The following is a 20944-nucleotide window of genomic DNA, read 5'->3' on the forward strand; positions in this document are numbered from 1 at the left end:
GACAATTGAGATGCATTAAAGCTTAACCAAACGAATGCAATTGAAATTTGTCACACACTTTGACAATACATACATATATATATTTTTACATATATGTAGTTAGTTTTTAGATTAAGTTGCCAATGCCAGTCAAAGTGCCCCAGGGAGGTGGCACAAAAATCAAAGGCATAGCACTCGATAGAAGAATTTGTCAAATGAAGCTGCAACATTGATAAGCTTTTGTTGCTTAGCTCCTCTCTCTCTATCTCTTTCGCTCGCTTTTGCTGTCTCTCTATTTGCAGCATAATTAAGACGGACTATAGTTGGATATATAAATAAATATATATAGATGTCTATGTGCATGTGTGCTGCATGCATGTGGCATGCTTGCTGGCTTGATTATGCCCAGCAACAATTTGCATTTGCTGCAAGTGCTCAATGTCTCAATATCTGTTAGGAAATGCAAATATTTTTGCGTTCTCTCTGCCAGTTCTATGAAATTTAAACATGAATTTTAGTTATTTATTGTTTGGTTGTTGTTGTTGTTGTTGCTGTTGCTGTTGCTGCTTCTGGTGTTGTTGTTGTTCTGGCTGCTTGTCTCGTTTGCGGCAAATGCATTTTAATATTTCAGCATTGATTTGTTATGCAAAAATGTGATATGCCTCCGTGTGTCTGTCTGTCTGTCTCTGTGTGTGTGTGTTTGTGTTCCGCATCACTCAATGCGATTACATTTCATGTATATTGAGTAAAAATTATGCATACGCCGTGTTGGCCACGCTCACATAATTTAGCATTTATTATTACATATTATTATGATTATGTTATTTAATTTAATTTGATTTCACATTTCAATCCGCCAGCCACCCAACGCATTCAATGCGCACTGGCTTACGTGCTAAGCTCTGCTGAGTGACTCGGCCAAGTGGAGGGTTCTCTATATGTATGTATGTGTCTCTGTCTGTGTGTCTGTGTGTGTGTTGCCAAAATGTCTTCGATAATAGAAAATATAATCAAAGCGCTATAAAAATGACATTTAACATGCGGCATGCGTCGCCAACGCGTCTCGACTCATCTCTTGACTCTCTGCTGCGCCTTATTCTTGGCTGGCATTCGGTGCTTCGCCTTGGGGTCGCTGTGGGTGCGAGTGTGCGTGTACGTGTGCGTGTGTGTGTGTGTGTGTGTGTGTGTGTGTGTGTGTGTGTGTGTGTGTGTGTGTGTGTGCGGTTTTTATTTCATTTCACTTCGTCGAGGGTTGGAACTCAATTTACTTGGAAACGCATCAAACAGCAAATTTTATGAATTTACAACGTTTCGGTTTTTGTGCCAGCCACCCAACGTCACCCCCAAAAGGAAAAACCCCTTACCCAGCTATTGGCCATGTTATACTTTTTTTTTCTCTTCTTCGCTTTTCGGGGTCACTGCGGGGCGACAATTGTCTGGCTGTGTGTGTGTGTGCGTATGTGTCATGTAAGTGTAATAGAAAGCAAAGCTGATGGTGTGCCACTCACTCTAGTAGCCTTCGCTCTTGTCTGGTGGGGCACAAAGGAAGCTGCTACAAAACCACAGCAGGCAGGCAACAGCAGAAGCAGCATCAGCAGGAGCAGCAGCAGCAGCAGCAGGAGCAGGAGCAGAGCCAGCCGTAAGGCAAATGGTAAAAGTAACCACCGACCAACCAAATGAGTTTGAGGTGTGAGAGTAGCTCGGGCAAACGCCTTTTGCTTTGATAATGGGGCTCTTGGTTTGGGGTCTAGCTGTCAGTGGCTTTTCACTAAATGTGTGTGTGCTCGATTGTGTGTGCGTGTGTGTGTGAGTGTCTGCCCATGTGTGTGTGTGCTCAAAAATTGAGCTACCCAGCCAATGAGCAAAATATTCGTGGCAATAATATTGAATGTTTGCAAATTGATTGACATCAAATCCCAAATTTATAAGCTAGTCGGCTTCTCCGTTTTCATTTTTATTTTTCTGGGCGCCAACTGTGCGAATTAAAGTGACAATGGCGCTTGTTGTCCCATTGTCTGGCTATATAAAGTTTATGAGCTGCAAATGTGTTTGAAATTTAATAAAAATTAAGCAACCAAACAACTGAATCTGAAGAGAAACTTTGAGTGGGTTAAGCAAGAGGGAGTAGGAGGAGCTGATAATTATTGAACTGTGTAAATTTGAAATAGCTCAAATTCTCAGAGTTAAATTGGAGTTAAGCAGCGGAAGGGCAGGGAATATTGAGCTAATTATCAAGAAATATATAATATAATATATAGTTTCAATATGCACAAATTCCTTGAATTAAATTGCCGTCATGAGTTGGATGATGAAGGTAATTAGTAAAGATAATTAGTGAAATATGAGACATTGAAATTCGTATTGAAATATGATAACAACTAAATCTTATTTTAATGTAATCTTAATATACATAATTAATATCCAATGTATTTAAGTAGAAAAAGATTCGTGTGTCCTGTACTCTTAAATAAAAAAATTTAAAATACAATACTTTTGTATACCGAAAATTGGTTAAAAATAAAATACAAATAAAAATAAAGAAATAATAGAAAATGATATATATAAACTCATATAAAATATCAAAACCAAAGCTAATAATACTTTACTTTTAAAGAGGGTCTACATGAAGTTTATTAAAAGAATATTCTCAGTCCTTTGAATTCTACTTAAGATTATAAATGAAATAGAGACCACATAATTTGCAGTATATAATTAATTTTTAAATAAAATTAAAGAATTGGTAAAAAAATATCTGTTAAATATGGAAAGTAGCCCTACGTAAGCTTGAAGCCATCTATAAGATATATTTCTTATGTCTTAAAAAAATATTTTATTTATACAAATATATTTTTATTAGACTAATAGTTATAAAATAGATTTAATATTATTTTTCATATTTATATATATACGACCTATTTGATAGCCCTGTTATAAACGCCTTCCTTTGCTTAAATACAACTATTACCCAAACGTTAAAAGATATTTCTATAGTCAAATATAAAAATCACACTATTAGGAATAACAATAATAATACAATTTTCAATAGTCGCAATAAAATTTTATCAATTTCCCATACTTCTTTCAATTCATCTAACAAATTGTCCTTGTCTCAACATACATATATGTATAAACATTTATTGAGTCCGATTGCTGTTCCTGAATGTTCGCTCGTTGCTATAGCAGCTTTTCTGTTCGACTTGAGCCCAAACATATGAAATTTAATGGAGACTCTTGAGTTTTTCATTGCGAACTTTTCTCTTTGGCTATTTAAAAGGAGGCGGCGTCCAAGTTTAAGTGGCATGTGGCGCGTTTTGCGTTGCACGTTCCAAAGAAATGCTCAAACACACATACACATGCAGATGTGAGTAAGTGTATATGCAACATATGGGTATGTGTGTGTGTGTCTGTGTTGGTTGGGTTTGAACTTTGCTGCAGTTGATCAAAAATTCATTTTCGAAAACTTGCCATAAAAATGCGAGTTTTATGTGAGCGTGAATATGTGTGCGATGTATGTGGGCATGTGTGCATGTGTGTATGTGTTATGCATGTGTGTGTGTGTGTGCTCTCAGCATAGCTGATGCAGGCTGCGCTGCCAGTGTTGCCATCAGCAGCAACTAACTTGAGACTTTATTACTTAGCTCACTGATCAGTGTTGTTGTTGTTGTTGTAGCAACAGTTGCTGTTGTTGCTGCTGTTGCACGTCGCTCTCGTCGACATGTCGTTGACAGCGTTGTTAACATTTTTATAACCGAACTTTATGCGTTGCGCCATGTGGGTGTGAGGATTTTTCGTTTTTTTTTTTTTCGTTTTTTTTTTTTTTTTTTTTTTTTGTTGCGGTCTAAGGTTGAGCGAGCTGTTTCGAGGTTGCGATGGGTTCGCATGCCGCTGATGTTTTATGCACGCACGTTGGCTGTTGCACGTTGCACGTGGCAAGTTGCACATTGGCTAAAGTCAAAGTTGCAGCCAGTGCCGCAGCCCTGTTAGCGACCTCGGGCCACATTTAGCGGGTGCTAGGCTGGGACAGACAACAACACGTGGCATCAACTTGCCTGTTTGTGGCGGTTTGTTAGCGAAAGTGTTGCAGTTGCCACATCATGGCAGTTGCTGTTGCTGCTGTTGCCGTTGCTGTTGCTGCCGTTTTTGACGGCTTCACGTTGGCACTCTTTTTGGCCTATTGGCTTTTATATGTATGGGGCTTTTGCCGCTGTTGTCATCCACATGATGATGACCCAATTCCGTCTAGCCCTCGCCCCCCTCCTCTGCCACGTCTGCGCAATTTAATTTGCGAAACTATCTGCGTTCTGCAAAGTTTGTCTGCCACTTTGTTGCTGTTGCCGTTGCTGTTGCCCGTTGTCTGTGCTCTGGCTAGGCTTTCTCGCTTGTTGGCGGCATTGTTATTTGCGCACAGCAAAAGCAAAAACTATGCAGCCCGCTCGCAGACCCTCGTCCGGCCACATCTCTCTCTCTCTCTCTTGCCCCCTCTCTTGCTCTTTAACATTTTGGTTATCAGTTCGATCTGCGCATTTGCATGCCAAATGAAGGACAGCCCAAAGAGGGGTATACGCAACACTTGGGGAAGCTGGAGGGGGCTGGACTATGTAATGTTTGGGTAATGCTTTTTCTTTTTCGATTTTTTTTTTTTTGCCGTGATGTGAGCTTCGCTACAGCTCAAAGTGGTTGTGCATATGGTCAGAGGATGTGGGAAAGAGGCCAAAAGGGTCAAATGCTAAAATCTGATGGCCAAGTGGGGCGTGGAGGCGTGGGGACGTGGGGCGTGGTGCTTAGGGGCGTTCATAGTGCGGCAAAGGCAATTGAAAGAGCAGTTGGGTTGGGCTGGGGCTCTTATATCTCTTCATATATGTGCCACGCAATGCAAATGCGTTTTCGCCACCAATTTCGAGATAGGCACTTGAAAATACTTTGCTCAACGAGATTCCAGTGACGAGAATTGCCAATTTTCGGTAAGCGAATTTGTAAGCGAGCTGATTATTGAGATATAGTTGGGGCGGTGCTATGAAAAGAATGCGTATTTAGTTGTAAACAAACTGATTATGGGGGTAAAAAATGAACATATTATGTCTTGAAGATTCCCTTAAAATGAGTAAGGAATTTCTTCCAAATGTTAAAACTGATATCTATATCTATAGTTCATAATAAATAATAAATAATATTTTAATTAATTCATTTATTTTTGTGTATACATTTCTTAAATTTTATTTGGAATAAATATATGAAAATTAATTTTTAAGAATAATTATAAAAATGTAAACACATCGAATTTTTATTGCTGTAAATATTTATATATTCAAATAATATTTCTTTTTTTAAACAATAATTTGGAAAATCTATGTAATACTTGGGATTTTCAGTTGAAATCCACTATATAATTATTTAATATGAGTTTTAAATTCTCGAAAAGCCTTTCTCAAATTTTGATTCCGCATCATTTCATTTATTCATTTAATTTTTAATCACTCCACACAGTTTCTCTCTTTCCCGACCTTAAAGTGTAACAGGTCTTATCTAACTTTGATTCCCCCTACTGATTATAAATCAGCAATTTCCTTGCAAATACTTTTGCAGACTAATTTCCTATGTTTCCACCGTTTTCAGAGCTTTATCCCTTCGGCTTTGGTACGCTGAAATTGTAGTTCAACGACTTGTAATTTCCTGCTTACAAATTATGGCCGTGGTGTTTGGTAAAACAATACGAAGCCAATCGTCCAAATGTGAAGGCCATCAATTTTATTTACTGAGCCGCATGCAGCTTTCAGATTTTTGATTTAAGAGGCGCCCAGCACATATGTGTGTACATATAGAGAGACTTACGCACTCCATGTGACAATGACACAGAGATCACCCGATGCTCCCCACCCGTCGCCATTTTATGTTAAATATCTGTCTCAAATTACACTTTGGCAAAACTTTCGCTGCACAAAAATATATGAAGCTTATGACAGCATTGGACCTTTTAAAGGGCGATAATTTAATACTCTTTATACTCTGGATACTCTTTATATAAATCTTATATGTGTAGGGATCAAGATGAACATCTTATAATGTTTTATTTAGAATATAGTCTCTAAAAGTTTTAAATGTAAGAAATTTTTAAAATGTATTAAAAATTTAATGAATTTATTTTATATATTATATTACATTACATTACATTAATGTATTTTTCTTATATTCTAGAAAGTATTAAATATATATAATATATCATTATCATCTAGAAAGTATTAAATATATATAATATATCATTTTAAAATATATTTTTGTAGTATATAAAGATTTATAGACAAAGTCCTTAGGTCTTGCAAACAAATATACATTAATAATAATATTATACTTTCCTATTAAAGTATGTCACATATGCCATTTCGTAAACAATATACTGTTTAATAACAGTGAACAGTATGTCGAATCACTTCTCGAATTTCGAAGCAAATGTAGACTGCAATTTTGTGCGAAGCTAACTCAAATTAATGTCACGGCAGGTGGGCGAAAGATGGAACTGAGGTCACAATCAGAGCGGAGGTCGCTCGCACTGGTGGCCAATTAAAAGGCATATTTTTTAATTGCATTTCCTTGCCATGTGTCACACTCCGTTATTATTATTGTTTCGTTTCGTTCTTTGTTTTTACTTTTGTTTTAATTATTTTTGCATTTTTGGTTTTCCTGCTGTACTTGTAATTGGTTTATTGGCACACAATAAACGTGGAGCAATATTAAATATGTGTAGAGCGCACTATAAACATGTATAAATATAGAAAATCCAGCCTGTACTGCATATATAGATGTCAGTGTGTATCACAGATGCCGTTTGCATTTTTGCAATGTTTGCTTAAACTTTTTGTCGAGCTCAATTAAAAATTGTTTATTTAATTCGTGGCTGTTGTGCGTTTTAATTTTAATTAAATATATAGTATATTTTTTGTACACGCGTATGTATGCATGTATATTCCCTACGTGCACAGCGGACAATGAAATGGAACACAAATGAATTTTCAAAAGTGGAAATCCTGAATAATACATCTATCATTCGAAGCGAATTCTCGCTATAATGAAAAACTGGCATTTTCTCTATGGCTATCATTTATTTAAAGAGGATTTTGTGTGACTTTGTTTGGGAGATTTGCTAAAATTATGTTATCGAACACATTTCCCATGCACTAAAGCTTAAAAGGTTTCGCTTAAAAATTCAAATTCTTAATTGATATTTCAGATTGAATACAAAAGTTTAATATGAATTTGAAAACATATATTTTTTTTAATTTATTGTCTATTGTAAGCCATAAAGATTAGAATTCTTTTTAGTAACCATTATACTTAATTATTGTTCTTTTTAGTATACTTAATCAAAAATAAAAGCTTCAGGAAATGTTGGTGCGATTATTTAGCTATTTAATAATATTAAATAATATTATAAGGTGGAATGTTGAAGAAAAAGGAAATTTTAACCATGGCTAAAAATTGAGATGAAAGCAAAAATTATATTATTTATATACATAGATGGGATATTTTAGTTGAAATTTCCACTTTGTTAATGTATCAATTTTATAATCAATTTTTTATAGTCAATTTCATATAATTATTTATACATGTTTAAATATATATTAATTATTAAACATTTTTCTTAGGAATTTTTTTCTGGGTGTAAAAATATTTTAAAATAATTTTTGTAAATTAAATTTGTTTTCCGTTTTCATTTTCGCTACGAATATGAACAAATTTTGCAAAAGTTTTGACCGTTAGTTTTTACTAAAGTTGTTTTTTGCTAGTGAACAAAGTTACTAGAATATTTCGCAAAAATTTCAGTTGTATCTGAAGCCCACATAAAAGTTAGAACCAACGTCGACTACCATGCGTTGGGCGGAAATGCGAAAGCAAAAGCCAAGAGCGTATATAGGAGAATTATGAAAGCCGCTTCTCAGCCGCATTCCAATGTGGCTATCGTTGTCGTTGTCGTCGCCAAAAGATCTTCGGGCATGCCAAAATAAAAGCCAATCTTAACTGACGCCCACGCGACAAAGGCAACAACCCAGACTCAGACGAAGATGAAGTTGGGAAAAAGATGCGTTTAACTGTAAGATGATGGTTGGGTCGGTTTATGCCGCTCCTTAGGCCCGGCCTTTTGTAGTAATATCCAAGGCAAATATCTCAAATTTCAATGCACATTTTGCGCAGATGAAAAAGACGCAAGGAACAGAGGAAAAAAAAATAAAAATGAAGCAGAGAGCTGAAAAAATCTCGACCGGCCTGGTGGCACACATTTCAGCATAGTCGTCGTCGTCGTCGTCGTTGTCGATGTTGTTGTTGTTGTTGTTGTTGTTGGGCCCAGCCCAGGAAGCTGTGTGTTCATGACTGCGTTTCGAGCTCTGGGTAGTATGAGAAGGTTCTCAGTATGAAGGGTTGTCCGTCCTGTTGCGTCGTGTGTGCCGCCCATCAAGCCAAACAGCTAAAATGGTAGGAAGTCCAAATGTATCTTAGTATCTCATTTTGAGTATCTCTAAATATGCACGTGTGTGTAAAAGAGTAAATTGTATGAGTGTGACGTGTGTGCAACTGTGTCTCTCTCACTGTGTGTGTGTGTGCGAGCATGTGAAACCGCAAAAAAAGGCAAGTAGCGAATGCATTGAAACTGGCTTCAAAACTCGACCCTGGCCTCACGGCTCACTTAGTCATCAACGCAGAGGGAAACCGCAACGTGTCCCATTTAAGAGAGCCAAGAGTAAAAAGATAGTGAAGTGCTGCGTACCCCAATGGTCATAAAGCAGCAGCGTCAGCGGCAGCAAAGGCAGGCGATATCCTTGAGTGCCCTGGCCAGTACCAGTTCCAGTGCCAGAGCCAGAGCCAGAGCCAGAGCCAGAGCCAGAGCCAGAGCCAGAGCCAAAGCCAAAGCCAGTGCCTTTGCCAGTGCCAGGCCATTAGCTGCAAACGAGAAATGAAGATTATCTTAAAGATACATGCGACGGACAACGGACATCGGACGATGGACGATGAGCGCAGCGAGCCCAGTTTCATTACAGCAACAATTTGTATACCCTGCGCTAAAGAAATGTATATAAGGTGTTTAAGTCGGGGTTTAATAAGCACATTTGTAATTATGTTAACAAAAGCTGGCCAATAAGCTTTCTCAATATGAGTCCAGACAGCCAATTGCAGTAGAATATTAACTTGATATTGTGACTGGATGATCATTGAATATAGATTAGAGTTGATAAATGTAGTTATGCATTCAATTAGTAAATTTGTTTGATCCAAACTTGAACTCTTTCATCCGAAAGCACAACTTTAATATTTGAGCAAACAATGAAACTGCAGTTGACTAGATGAGATAATTCATTTAACTGAATTTCCAGAATAAAATCAAGATGAGAATAATAAAATTGGTTTAAATATATTTTTTCATTTAAAGCAATCTAAAGAGTCTTCTGTTTAAGTAAATATAATATATAACATTCTACATCATCATCATCATATCATATTGAAAGTATATTTCGTATGTTGATTATCAGATACGACTATCGGATACTTGATTGCTGAAATTGTTTTAACAATTTTTATACCTTTTCAATACACAAATATATTGATTGATATTTGTAAAGTAAACTCATAATCGAATACAAAAATACTTAAAACTAAAATATCTCTTTTAACTTGTAGCTTTTGGGAACTCAAATAACTCGGTAGAAAAATATGGATTCCTTAAGATAAAATATATAATGTATATGTATATATTAAAAAACTGTATATATGTATATGTGTAGAAACAATTTTTTGTTTTAATATTATTGACTTCATTAGTTAATATCAGGACTCAATTAACACCCCTTCAATACAGGATATTTGCTAGTTGAGCCTTTGTAACTGTTTCACGTATATTTGAGTTTTCTTTTGTTTTGTTTGGACGCTTTTGTCTGGGCATCTTTGCTAACTCGGGCGGTGTCCGAAATGTAACTTATGCCGCAGTCAAAAGCTGATGGCTATGAGCCGCCTGCATTTCATTTCACATGCATTAGGCGGGAAGGTGGAATGTGGTGCGGGTCTGGGCCTGGGCCTAGGCCTGGCGCGAAACGGTTTTTGTGGCCTAGCATGGGAGGCGCCATTGTTTGGCATAGTTTTTATGCAACACATACTCACACACAGTCACACACACACGCTCACACAGACGCACACACTCATAACAGTTGCGCCTAGTTTTCGCATAGTTACAGTTACTGGCCGCCAGGCAGACAATGGCATACAAAGACAACAACTGCAACAATGCTGATGCCGCTGTCGACTCTGATGAAGATGATGATGTTGGCAGCGGAAGGCCATCACAATGCATCGAACTGTTTGTTGTTGTTGCTGCTGCATTGCATAATTGTTTTATTAGCTACATTTGCAGCATTTGCCTAAGCCAAAATCCGTGCCCACAACTCGCACACGTTGTCTGTCTCTCTCCCTCTGTGTGTGTGTGTGTGTGTGTGTGTGTGTGTGTGTGTGTGTGTGTGTTCTTTGTGTGTGTATCTTTCAGATACTCATACGTGCGCAGAGCCACAGCCTTGTGACTTTGTGTTTTTCCACAACTGTTGCCCTGCATGCGAGTGTGTGTGTGTGTGTGAGAGAGACTTGCATAAAGAAGAGTAGAACAGGTCAGAGGTAACAAAGCATCGAGTCCATTGCATTTTTATGGGGCTCATGCAAACAGACAAAACAATATTCGCTTTGATTGCTTTGCGACAATGTTGTGAATTTGTCGAACAATTTCTTCAGCCAAAGGCAGAGTCGAAGTTTTGCTATCCGAATATTTTCCAGCTCCTATGTTTGGCAATTTCTGGTGAATATTTGATTTGACATTTGCATCGGAGATTGTTCAAGGATACACAACAATTTGGTGGCAAGCATTTTCTGTGCGCACTGTACACAATTCTCAGTTAGTTAATAATTTCATGAATTTTCCGTATTAAATGAGTATCTCTCGAGATTCACCTGCAACATATTCTTCTTATGCATCAGGTTTTAATAAATTGCATTTCCTCTGCGAAAAGACATCAATATTAATTAATCATTCGCACGGCATTTGCATCTAATGCAAATGAATATTATGTTTGCAATGAAGCCGATTCTATAAATATGCATTTGCTTCATTCAACTACACAAAATGTCTTTGCTCTTGTTGTTGCTGTTGTTAAACATGCTCTTTAGAATGTGTGTTAACCTGGCTTATATTTGGATTATGTTAAACAAAACTATTAACTTGAGATATACAACATAAAATCAATATGAATACCTTAGAATTGAGCACTTGACTTGAATAAGCTGCTGAGCACACATTGACAAGCACACACACACACACACAGACACACGTGTGCATACATTTAATATACATGTTAGTAAGTTTAACTTCTTTAGAGCATTTTGTAGATTAGAATTTCTTTGAACAGAAATTATTGGCTAATTAAAATGTGAAATATTTCTTGGCTAACTAAATATATGCAATTGCATTCTAAATAAATATATATAGTTTGGGTAGCTTTACAATAGCTGCAGTTATTTGATAACTTGACTAAAACATTTTGAATAAATCGTTTTAGCTTTAAGCCGTTGTCTAAGAAACAAAGTCACAATTGCATTGGACTTGAGTGCTCGCTGTCCAAAAAAGGAAAAAAAAACTTAGTTCAAACTATTCGAGAGACTAATATATATAGTGTGTATGTGTGTATGTATAGCAATCAATAATGGTTTGTTACTCCCGCATCTCGCGCTTCCGGCTGGCAATTTAACTTGGCTCAAAGGCGATTTAAAATTTGATTTATTGCAGCTGAGCGCCGTCCGCGCTGTCGCTGGCTGCGCTGACTGAGGGCCAGTTAAGCAAGTCAGCTGTTGTTGTGGCAGTTACTTGCAGAACTATACGTATGCATGCGTATATCTATGTATCTGTATCTGTGTATCTTGTAACTTGTAAATTGTATCTTGCAACAACCCTCAGAGCTGCTGCTGCTGCTGCTGCTGTTGCCGCTGCCGCTGCCCTCGCGCTTGATGAATAAAAGCCATGTAAAATAGCTGTTACCAAGTTAAGTAAATAAGCAGCTATCTGCTGTTGCTGTTCCGCTGAACAACAGCAATAAAAAGAGCATTGTAACCAGAAAAAAACAACAACAACTACTACAACAACAAGAACAACTGCCGCATCGCCGGCTGCTGCTTTGATCAATCAACCGTCAAAATTATTGCTGCATGTGGCCCGTGCCAGCTCCAGCTCCCTGCACCGGAGGGAGTCGCGGATGCAATTATAAGCATTTCCACGTGCCGCTTCATTGGAGCTCAGCTCGCGGCCTGACAGTAGCCGTTAGTTAGTGCCAACCAACCCCCAATCCCAGACCCAATTCCGCCTTCATACCCTTTTCCGCACCCAGCACTTGGCTTGCCCCTATTGCAGTTCGCTGTCCATGGTTAAATAGAAATTTATTGGCCACTGGCAAACGCCCACTGAAATGAAAGCTAATCGAGTGTGTGTGTATACAGTGTGTGTGTGTGTGTGTGTGTGTGTGTGTGTACTGTTGCGTATGTGTATATGCGCTGAGAAATTAACTTTAGGGCTCGGTCCTGCTAATGAAGTCTGCCCTGTTTTATATGCAAGACATTGTCATCATAGTCCAGCCAGAATGCACTCATCGAAAATTAAGTTTCACTAGCAGACACCCTGCACTTTGTTGTAAAAAAATAGGGGATACTTTTACAATTTGAGTGCACAATGTGCAGCTACTCAAATAACTAAAATTTTCAACTATTTTCTGATTGAAATTTGGTTTGACTAATTTAAGTTCTTCAATTAGCTTGTTGGAAATTTCCTTGCAAAGCCTTAACTCTTGTGTTTGCTATCTAAAACATACTGAAAGTTTTCCAACAGAACATGTACTGCTGCCAGGCAATTGTAATAATCACGGGCTGTTATGAGAGTTTCTTGAATTTTACAGAAGCTAATATGCTTGATGGCCTACTTCTTAAAAGACAAAGCCAAAGCTGACAATTCTAGTCGTTGAGCATAGATTAATACTTCAAATTTGTAACATTCAATCGATAATTATTGATTTGGTAACCTATTAAGTTTTTCTCAATTGCAAATTATATGAGAAAGTGTAAATAGAGCGATAAGTATCTATGACTTTTAGCCTTTCCTTATTTTTGGTTGGCAGAGGGAACTATAAGGCCCTTTGACATTGTAGAGTTCAAATTGTAGTCGAATATATCGAGGAAAAAAAATCCTACAATTAAGCAGAGTTGCCTGACAAATATTTTAATACATATCAGATATATAATTTATAAATGTATTTTCATGTAGAGGTTTATTAAAGAGTCGATTATAAATATTTGAAACAAATATAAAATTAAATCAACGATGTCGTACAATATTTCCTTTAAATATGCTTTAAAAACAGGGATTTAATTATCTTTTTGTCTTTAATTTTTTTATAAAAATAAATGTGATAAATGTTTAATAAGTAAAATAAATTTTTAAAATCTATATTGCGATCATATATTCACATATATATCGCATAGACCATAGTCTACAAATATCTAACAAAATATAAAAATATTCAACTAAAGACGGTAATTAATAAAGACATGTAAAATAAAATATATGTTTATACATATTTTGTACAAACAGATGTGTTTAGATTAGAACAGATATATTTTATATTTATGCTGTGAACAAATTGTAGTTTCAAATATAATAAAATTTCTTAAATGCTAAAAAAATCTAAGCAAATGTTTGTAATTAAGTAGACAAAGTAAAATTAAAGAGCGGGTCTACTCATCACATGTGATAATGCTGCTGCTGCTGATGTTGTTGTTGGTGTGGCAGCTGTTGCTCAAGTGGCCACTCACATGTGCAACAGCAGCAATAACAACAGCAGCAGCAACAACAGCAACAACTACTATACAACGCAAGCGGAGGCGTTTGTCGTGTTGACGTGCGGCCTATGGCTGGTCTGGTTGTTATTATACGCCCAGCGTGGCGCATAATGCAGCTAATCTGGGGAATTAGGTAAAAAAGCTGACAAAAGGCAAACAAGCGACATTCAAGTGGCTGTTGCTGATGTTCCAGTTGCAGCAGCCCTTGCCAACAGCAACAGCAGCAGCAGCAGCGGCAGTGGCAGTGGCAGCAATGCAATTTTGTATCCTATTACGTAAAGTAACTGTCAAGTCGTTTAGGCAGCTGGACGAGCAGCAGCAACAACAACAGCAGCAACAGCAACAGCAACAACTCCGAGTGACTCAGCGCGCTTATCTGGCAGGCAAATGTCCCTTTTCTCTGTGAAGGATTTACGCACAAAGGAAGCGATACGGGCAAGGCAAAGCCATCGCAACGCGACGCAGGCCAAAGTAGAATGCGCCACCAAAAGTAGCTAAGCGAATTAAAAAAGTAAACTCCAAGTAAATTAAATAAAAAGACTTCACAGTGTGTAGACGGAGCAAAAGAAGGGACAGATAAAAGACGGATGAGAGAGAGAGAGAGTGAGAGTAAGACAGAGGGGGAGGGGCAGAGGCAGAGAGCGAGGTGCGCGGAATGAGGCCAAGAGAAGGCGGCTCAGACTGCTGATAAGGCGCTAAGCCCGACGAGGCCATCAGCGACCGCAGCGAGAAAAATGTTTTTAAAAATGAAATCACTTTTAATGAGTCATTCAAGTGGCAAGAAGAAGCCGTCTGTAAAGCGTGCAGACAACGGACTTGCCACTTGCCACTGCCACACACAACTCCTAGAATGAAAATAATAATTTTTACAAAGCAGCAAATAAGTTAGAGCAATAAAAAAGGCAATAGCAGAAAAAATTACAATTCTCTTTAGAGTGTAGGCGATTTAATACTCTTCAAATTCTGTTAATATATGCACATAACGAATGATAATTGAGAATGATAATGAAGTTATAATTACAATACAATAATGAAGTTATAAATACAATTTGATCAAGTTTTTCAATAGATACTTGATTAAAATTTATTATAATTTGGATATAGCCCTTAAAAAAGCGAATTTGTATAAAAATATAATGGAAAAATTGCAATGAGAGACCATAATAGACTTAAGATATATTTGTGTAAATACTTCAAGCAGTTTGCCTTTGCAGAAAACTGAAAAAAATTTGTGAGAATATAAGCAAAATATTTCTAGTCGGGATAATATGTTAATTTTTTGGTACTGATAGTATATAGCAAAAAATATATTTACAAAAATTAATATCAATAATATCACATCCAATATGGATGTTTATATTACATGTTTATTCATGTAAAAACTATCTAAAATATGCAAAATAAAATTATGATATGATTTTACACCAAATTAAAAGGAAAAACTCCTGGACGAAGTTGATGTAAAATATAAGTCGAATTATTCTCAATATAATTATTTTTGTAAAAATTAAAATAAGAATAATTGAGTCAGTACAAATATATTTGTTGAAAAAATTCACCTATAGAGAGATACTAAATGTAAAATAATCTATGCAGCAAAATAAATATACATGTGTATATATTTATGTATATGTATAATTATTGTTTTTATATACATATTCTCTGCTCAAAAATCTCGCTGAAGATTTTGCACATAATACGCGAAAATGCTAATAGCCTCGGTGAGTGTATGAAAGGAAGGCAAAAGCAATAATAATAATATCGCGCGCTATGGATGCGGATGCTGCAGGAAGCGTCAGTCGCCAGTTGCAAGTTGGTGTCGCAAAAGCAACCAAAGGCAAAGCTAGAGCTAACGCCAAAGTCGATGCCGCCACCGACACGGACGCCGACGACGAGGATGGCGACGCCGACGATTCCACAGGAAATCGCAAGCACGCCTGGCAACGAGAAGTGGCATCCTGCTGGAGCAACAAGTTGCTCGCTGTCTGGCCAGACTCCTCCGGCCATTTCACTTTGCTTTCCATTTTATTACTAATTTCTTTCGTTTTTTTTTTTCTACTTCTACTCCAGTTGTGATTGTATTCATATCCATCCACCTCCCGTTCACTGGTTTTGTTCTTCTTTGTGCAGAGTTTTTGCAAATTATAACGACAAGCAAGAGTCTGACGCGTCGCGGAAGCGGGCGCCGCTCCTGGGTCGAGCGTCCACTTGAAGGCTGGTCATTTAATGAGACGAAACGACAACAAATTGTTTAAACATTATTTGCGCTTTCTTATTTCAGTTTGTGCGGCATTTCCTTTTCCCTTTTTGCGCTTTTTTCCTCTTACACTTCGTTATTTTATTCTACTCACCACGGAAAGTGTGCTAAGCTAGGGTATAATGACTGAGTGGAAATGTAGGCATACATTACAGACTCTCCCTGGAAAGGATTTCGGATTTTTACAGTCGAGGAGAAAAAACAAATCAGATTTGAGATGTTAACAGTTATACTTGATATACAGTTTATAGTTCAAGTGATCTAACACACGCAGAGCATCTTTTAGTCGTTCTCATTCCGATTTGACACTCTTATTTGTTATTTATAAGCCTTATTGCACATACACAGAGATAACAAAGCGCATAATGAGCTCTGTAGTGCAGCAGCCAATGGAAGGAAGGATGAGAGGAGGGCTTTATATAGACAACTGAACTGAAATTAAGAAAACTTCAGCGTGATGAGTCTATACATTACGATTGTTGATTTAAAAACTTCGTAGACAAAAGAAATTGGCTACGCTCCACACTTTTACCGTAGGTAAATGAAGAATTCCTACCTGTGCAGACGAGCAGTTCAGAAATAAGCAAAGCACGTACATAACTTATATGAATAAGTAATCTAGAGATTTTTAAAAATCATTTTCAAATATATCAAGTCATAAAACAATATTTAATAAAATATTCGCATTTTTAAATTGATAATAAAACTTATTTTATGAAATTAATTTATATTTCATATTTATATTTATATCTGGCATGAAAATGTCTTCGCCTTTTGTTCTGCGCCTAAGCTTAGGTCTTAATTGTTTATTGAAAATTTTTTTAGACAACAAAAAACGCAAAACTTTTAAAAATTAATGATATAAGAACTCTTTTTTTTTTTTAATTCTTTTAAATGAGCAAGCTTTTTGTGCTAAATAGTCAAGTCTAATTGCTCAAATAGTATCTCGTTCAGCCCTTGTTCTCTGCGCAGTTGATTGTAATACCTGAGCAAACGCTTTAGGACTGGAAGAATTACCTCCTCCAAAATAATAAGACGTTTGGAAACCCTATGGAGAATTTGATCTAGATATATAGAGTATTTATAAATATTATTGCACCCACCTTTTCATGCGCAAAGGCAGATACATATCCGGGGTTAGGGGGGCTGGATTGCTGCGATAAGAATTTATTGAATTCAGTCTTTGGAGACACTTGAGATGGCCAACTTACTCGATCGGATGCTTTCGTTTGGCAGTCAAGCTGGACACCATTTGGGGAATAAAGTGGTGATCCACTTCCCATTCACCCTCTTCATCTATGTCAACCTTTTGGCGGAATTTTCGCTTGCGACAGAAGACCAAATAAATCAGATCGTACAAACTTATGAAAAACATACGAATGACGATAGTCAATTTGGATTTCTTAGTCTTTACTGTGGCGCTGATCTCATCGTAGGCGGCAAGGAGGATGCCCAGGCAGGCGTGCAGCACCAGCAGCACATAGACAATCAGCACAAAGGAAATGTAGTAGATCCTTGTTTTCACCTTATTTTTGTCCGTAATCTCTTCGTATGCAAATTTACACGCCGCCAAGCTCATTATGGATATCAATGAATCACTCAGACTGCAAAATTTCACATCGTTGACGCCAAATAATACCAAACCGCACTCTGCATAGGCCATTAGGATGATAAGCAACACGACCGTAAATCCAATCAGTTCGTTGACGCTCTAAGGAAGTGAATTTATATTTGAATAAAAGAACTGTAAATAACAAAGGAAATAACAAAGCCCATTCGTAACAGCAGCCTAGCTAAGAAAAACCCGGAACCGTATATGGGCAAGTGAGTGAAACCTATAGAATTGATTCAAAAGAATCAATATAAGATTATTATACCGTATCTGATACTGTTTCCATTGCATAAGATATGCGATATTAGAAACTAGAGGATTTCGATTTGTTATCAGACTCACGTACTCTTAGCAGCACTTTCTTAAAGACCGTCATGGTACGATTAATGATCAAAAAGGTAAGCAAACGTATCCAGATCATAAAAATAGCAATTCCATTAATATAAGTAGCAACGTTTCCCATGAAACAGGCCCAGTCAAGAGAAATATATTGATCAGTTTGCTTCTTCTTCTGCATTAAGCTCTCAATATAGAAGTGATGGACCACTTGCATCACCAGTGACATGAATGATAACTGAGGAGTAGAGGAGTCAAGATCAGGATTAAGTGAGTAAGAACTACATTCAAACGAAGTTAGGGAACTTAGCTAGTTTACCCACCAAGTAGCTAGTAAAATCCGTAAAATTGAAAAAACTGTGTATGTATTTTTTAAAACCAATTCGAAATATAATCGCAATTTCTCTAACTGTAAACATTATGACCATCAGAAAGTAGCAACAGGCCACAGCTTGTAAGCTCCAATCGGATGTGGTGAAGATCGAATGTCTCCGTAACGCAGTGAATGTGGCACTGGGAAAAATTCCACCAAACGAAGGTTGCTCAAATCGCAGTCTGTAAGCCAGAATAGAATGTTATGTTAATGTTAAGCATAATAATTTTCCATGTTGTCTCTGCAGAGGAAATTACGCTTAACTAACAAATAACAATTGCAATAACCCCTGACATATCTATCTCTCGGTCCCTCTCTCTATTTTTGGTATGCCTGTTTTTACGCTACTTACTTCACGATCTCCAGCAAATCTGTCATGATATGATATAAATTGAACTCAATAATAACAATTCGGGTATTACGGCTGAACCACTCGTTATCGCGTAAATTCTTAATTATTTCCACATTTTCCCTATAGTTGTATGTAAGCCTCTGTATGAATCCGGCACCGAAATACCAGTCTAAAATGCCATTGATTGGCGTTGCACCATCCTCTGCCATGCTGACCCACTGATATCCCTGATGGTTTGCACGGCTCTCAGCGGACCACGAGTATGGTGCATAACAGGTGGGCGACTTCTTGGAGAATACGGGATTGGTGGGGCACAGACCATCTCTCACGCAGATCTGTCTGAGACGCGGTGGTCCGAGCAGCACGTTGCCATGGTATATGTTTCGCTCGACCATATTGCCGTAGAGCTCATCGTAAAAAGACGTCTCGTTGGGAAACGTATAGATTGCGGCCGGATCATTCGGTCGAAAGTCGCCTTTTTCGAGAAAGTTTAATAATACATCCAAGGTGTAGACCCAAAACCGATCGATGTTATGAATATCTTCAAATTTTCCATTCGGATTGTATTCGAAGTTTATCGCACGCTTTACCAATAGGCTCTGCAGAGCATTGTTATAGTAGTACATATTCTTAGTGTTGTTCATCTGTGTGACTGCGGAAATGAGCAGAGTTGCGTGTCGTGAATCGCCATACAATAAGAAGTCGAGCTCATCGCTTACCAACTGAGGCCAGTGCCACAAATATGATGTACACAAGAAAATCTACAACAGCACGACGAGCTCCCCTAACGGTGCTATATTTAATTTCCTTTGAGCGGTGGAGCCAAAGGTAAATGCGATCCTTCACTGAAAGGCGTAAAGCTTGAAGTTCCGACATAATTTCAAATTGTTAATTCCTATCGGTATATAAATATTTCTACTGAGTTGTATACCAAATATGGATTTTCATATTGAAGTCAATGCTTGCTTTATTTCCATATTATTTTAGCTACGCAGCTCAAAATTATTTTTGTTGTGCTGCTGCATATTTTATTTTTTAAAGTTTGTTAATTTTGTCTATGATTTTCATATGTAACTTTAATTTATATCGAATATATTCCATTATAAATATATTTATATGTATAAGAAATTTAAATCAAGCTAATGTTAAGAAAATCTGCCGATAAGTGAATATCATGAACTGATGACCAAAATTTACCTATATTAGATAATTTATCTGATTCAAAATCAGTTTTTCGCTGCAAATTACATAATTTCCATCAAAAGCTTTGTATATTTATTAGACAAGTTTAGTCTGAATAAAAATTTTACTATTATCTATGCATATTTGCTTCATAAAATATTGCCAAGATCTGAAAACTCGGAGCTAATAATCATCTTATGAATCATGTATTCATTATTATTGTTTACAACTTCAACTTGCTCTGGCAACACTAATGTCATTTACTCATAAGCAAGCACATTGAGCTGAAAATGATTTCACTTAACGCACTCTTGCCACAGACAGTAAACATTGCTGTTATCATTTAATATATATTTTCCTGTCATTTAATTTCTTTTTGTTCGGTTTTTCCGTCTTAATCTTCATCCCCATTCCGTTCAGGGTTTCGGGTTTGTCTTTTGGATTGCATTGTCGTATTGCTTTAATGGTGCTTTGTTCTTCGCGCTTGGGCTTTGAAAATGATTTTGTAAAACGCGATGCCAAATAGGAAATCATCATAATTTTCGTTTATTACGAGAGTTTTTACCCATTTGGCCATAGTTGTTGCGTTTGCTTTTGCTTTTCATGTTTCTTTATGGGAAAAAGTTTGTCTGTTGGCAACGTTGTTGCTTTAATTGCCATTGTCATGCCTTGTCCCTGTTGTTAGAGTCATTGTACTACGCCCCAGCCCTCAATAGAATGGCAAAGCAAGTTGCCAGCTCCTTTGATTTGTTTTTGCCAACAAACGCAAGCAAACGGAAAGAAAATAGAAAAACATATAACTTTTAAAGGACACTAGGGGGCAGGCATCCCCAGAGCCAGAGCCAGAGCTAGAGCCTGTTTCTCAGTGTCTCTGTGTCTGGGCCTCTTCCTGTGCTAAAAGGTGTGCGCCCAGCTCAGCTTATATAAGCGAACACATTTTCGAGTTATTAA

The 20944-nt window shown here is 37.2% G+C and overlaps 1 protein-coding gene across 1 annotated transcript; it reads right to left on the reverse strand.

Annotated features, from left to right (window-relative positions):
* Positions 1 to 16896: 16896 nt before the first annotated feature.
* Positions 16897 to 19836, reverse strand: LOC108611422 (polycystin-2-like protein 2). Its single transcript, XM_018004061.2, has 7 exons — positions 19531 to 19836; positions 18812 to 19463; positions 18410 to 18641; positions 18097 to 18324; positions 17350 to 17849; positions 17242 to 17292; positions 16897 to 17186 (listed from the first exon to the last, which is right to left on the reverse strand). Exons 1-7 carry the CDS (start codon positions 19685 to 19687, stop codon positions 17051 to 17053), a joined length of 1956 nt encoding a protein of 651 aa, XP_017859550.1. The 5' UTR covers positions 19688 to 19836; the 3' UTR covers positions 16897 to 17050.
* Between the last annotated feature and the right edge of the window lie 1108 nt (positions 19837 to 20944).

This window comes from Drosophila arizonae, chromosome 3 (genome assembly GCF_054131065.1).
Source record: "Drosophila arizonae isolate 15081-1271.41 chromosome 3, UAZ_ARI_1.0, whole genome shotgun sequence".
In the NCBI taxonomy this organism is placed as follows: Eukaryota; Metazoa; Arthropoda; class Insecta; order Diptera; family Drosophilidae; genus Drosophila; species Drosophila arizonae.

Coding starts and splice junctions, on each gene's coding strand:
- LOC108611422 (XM_018004061.2), bottom strand. CDS start 19,687: ATGTCGGAACTTCAAGCTTTACGCCTTTCAGTGAAGGATCGCATTTAC. Junction 17,850..18,096: donor TTAAGAAAGTGCTGCTAAGA/GTACGTGAGTCT, acceptor TCACTTCCTTAG/AGCGTCAACGAACTGATTGG. Junction 17,187..17,241: donor CTGCCTTTGCGCATGAAAAG/GTGGGTGCAATA, acceptor AATTCTCCATAG/GGTTTCCAAACGTCTTATTA.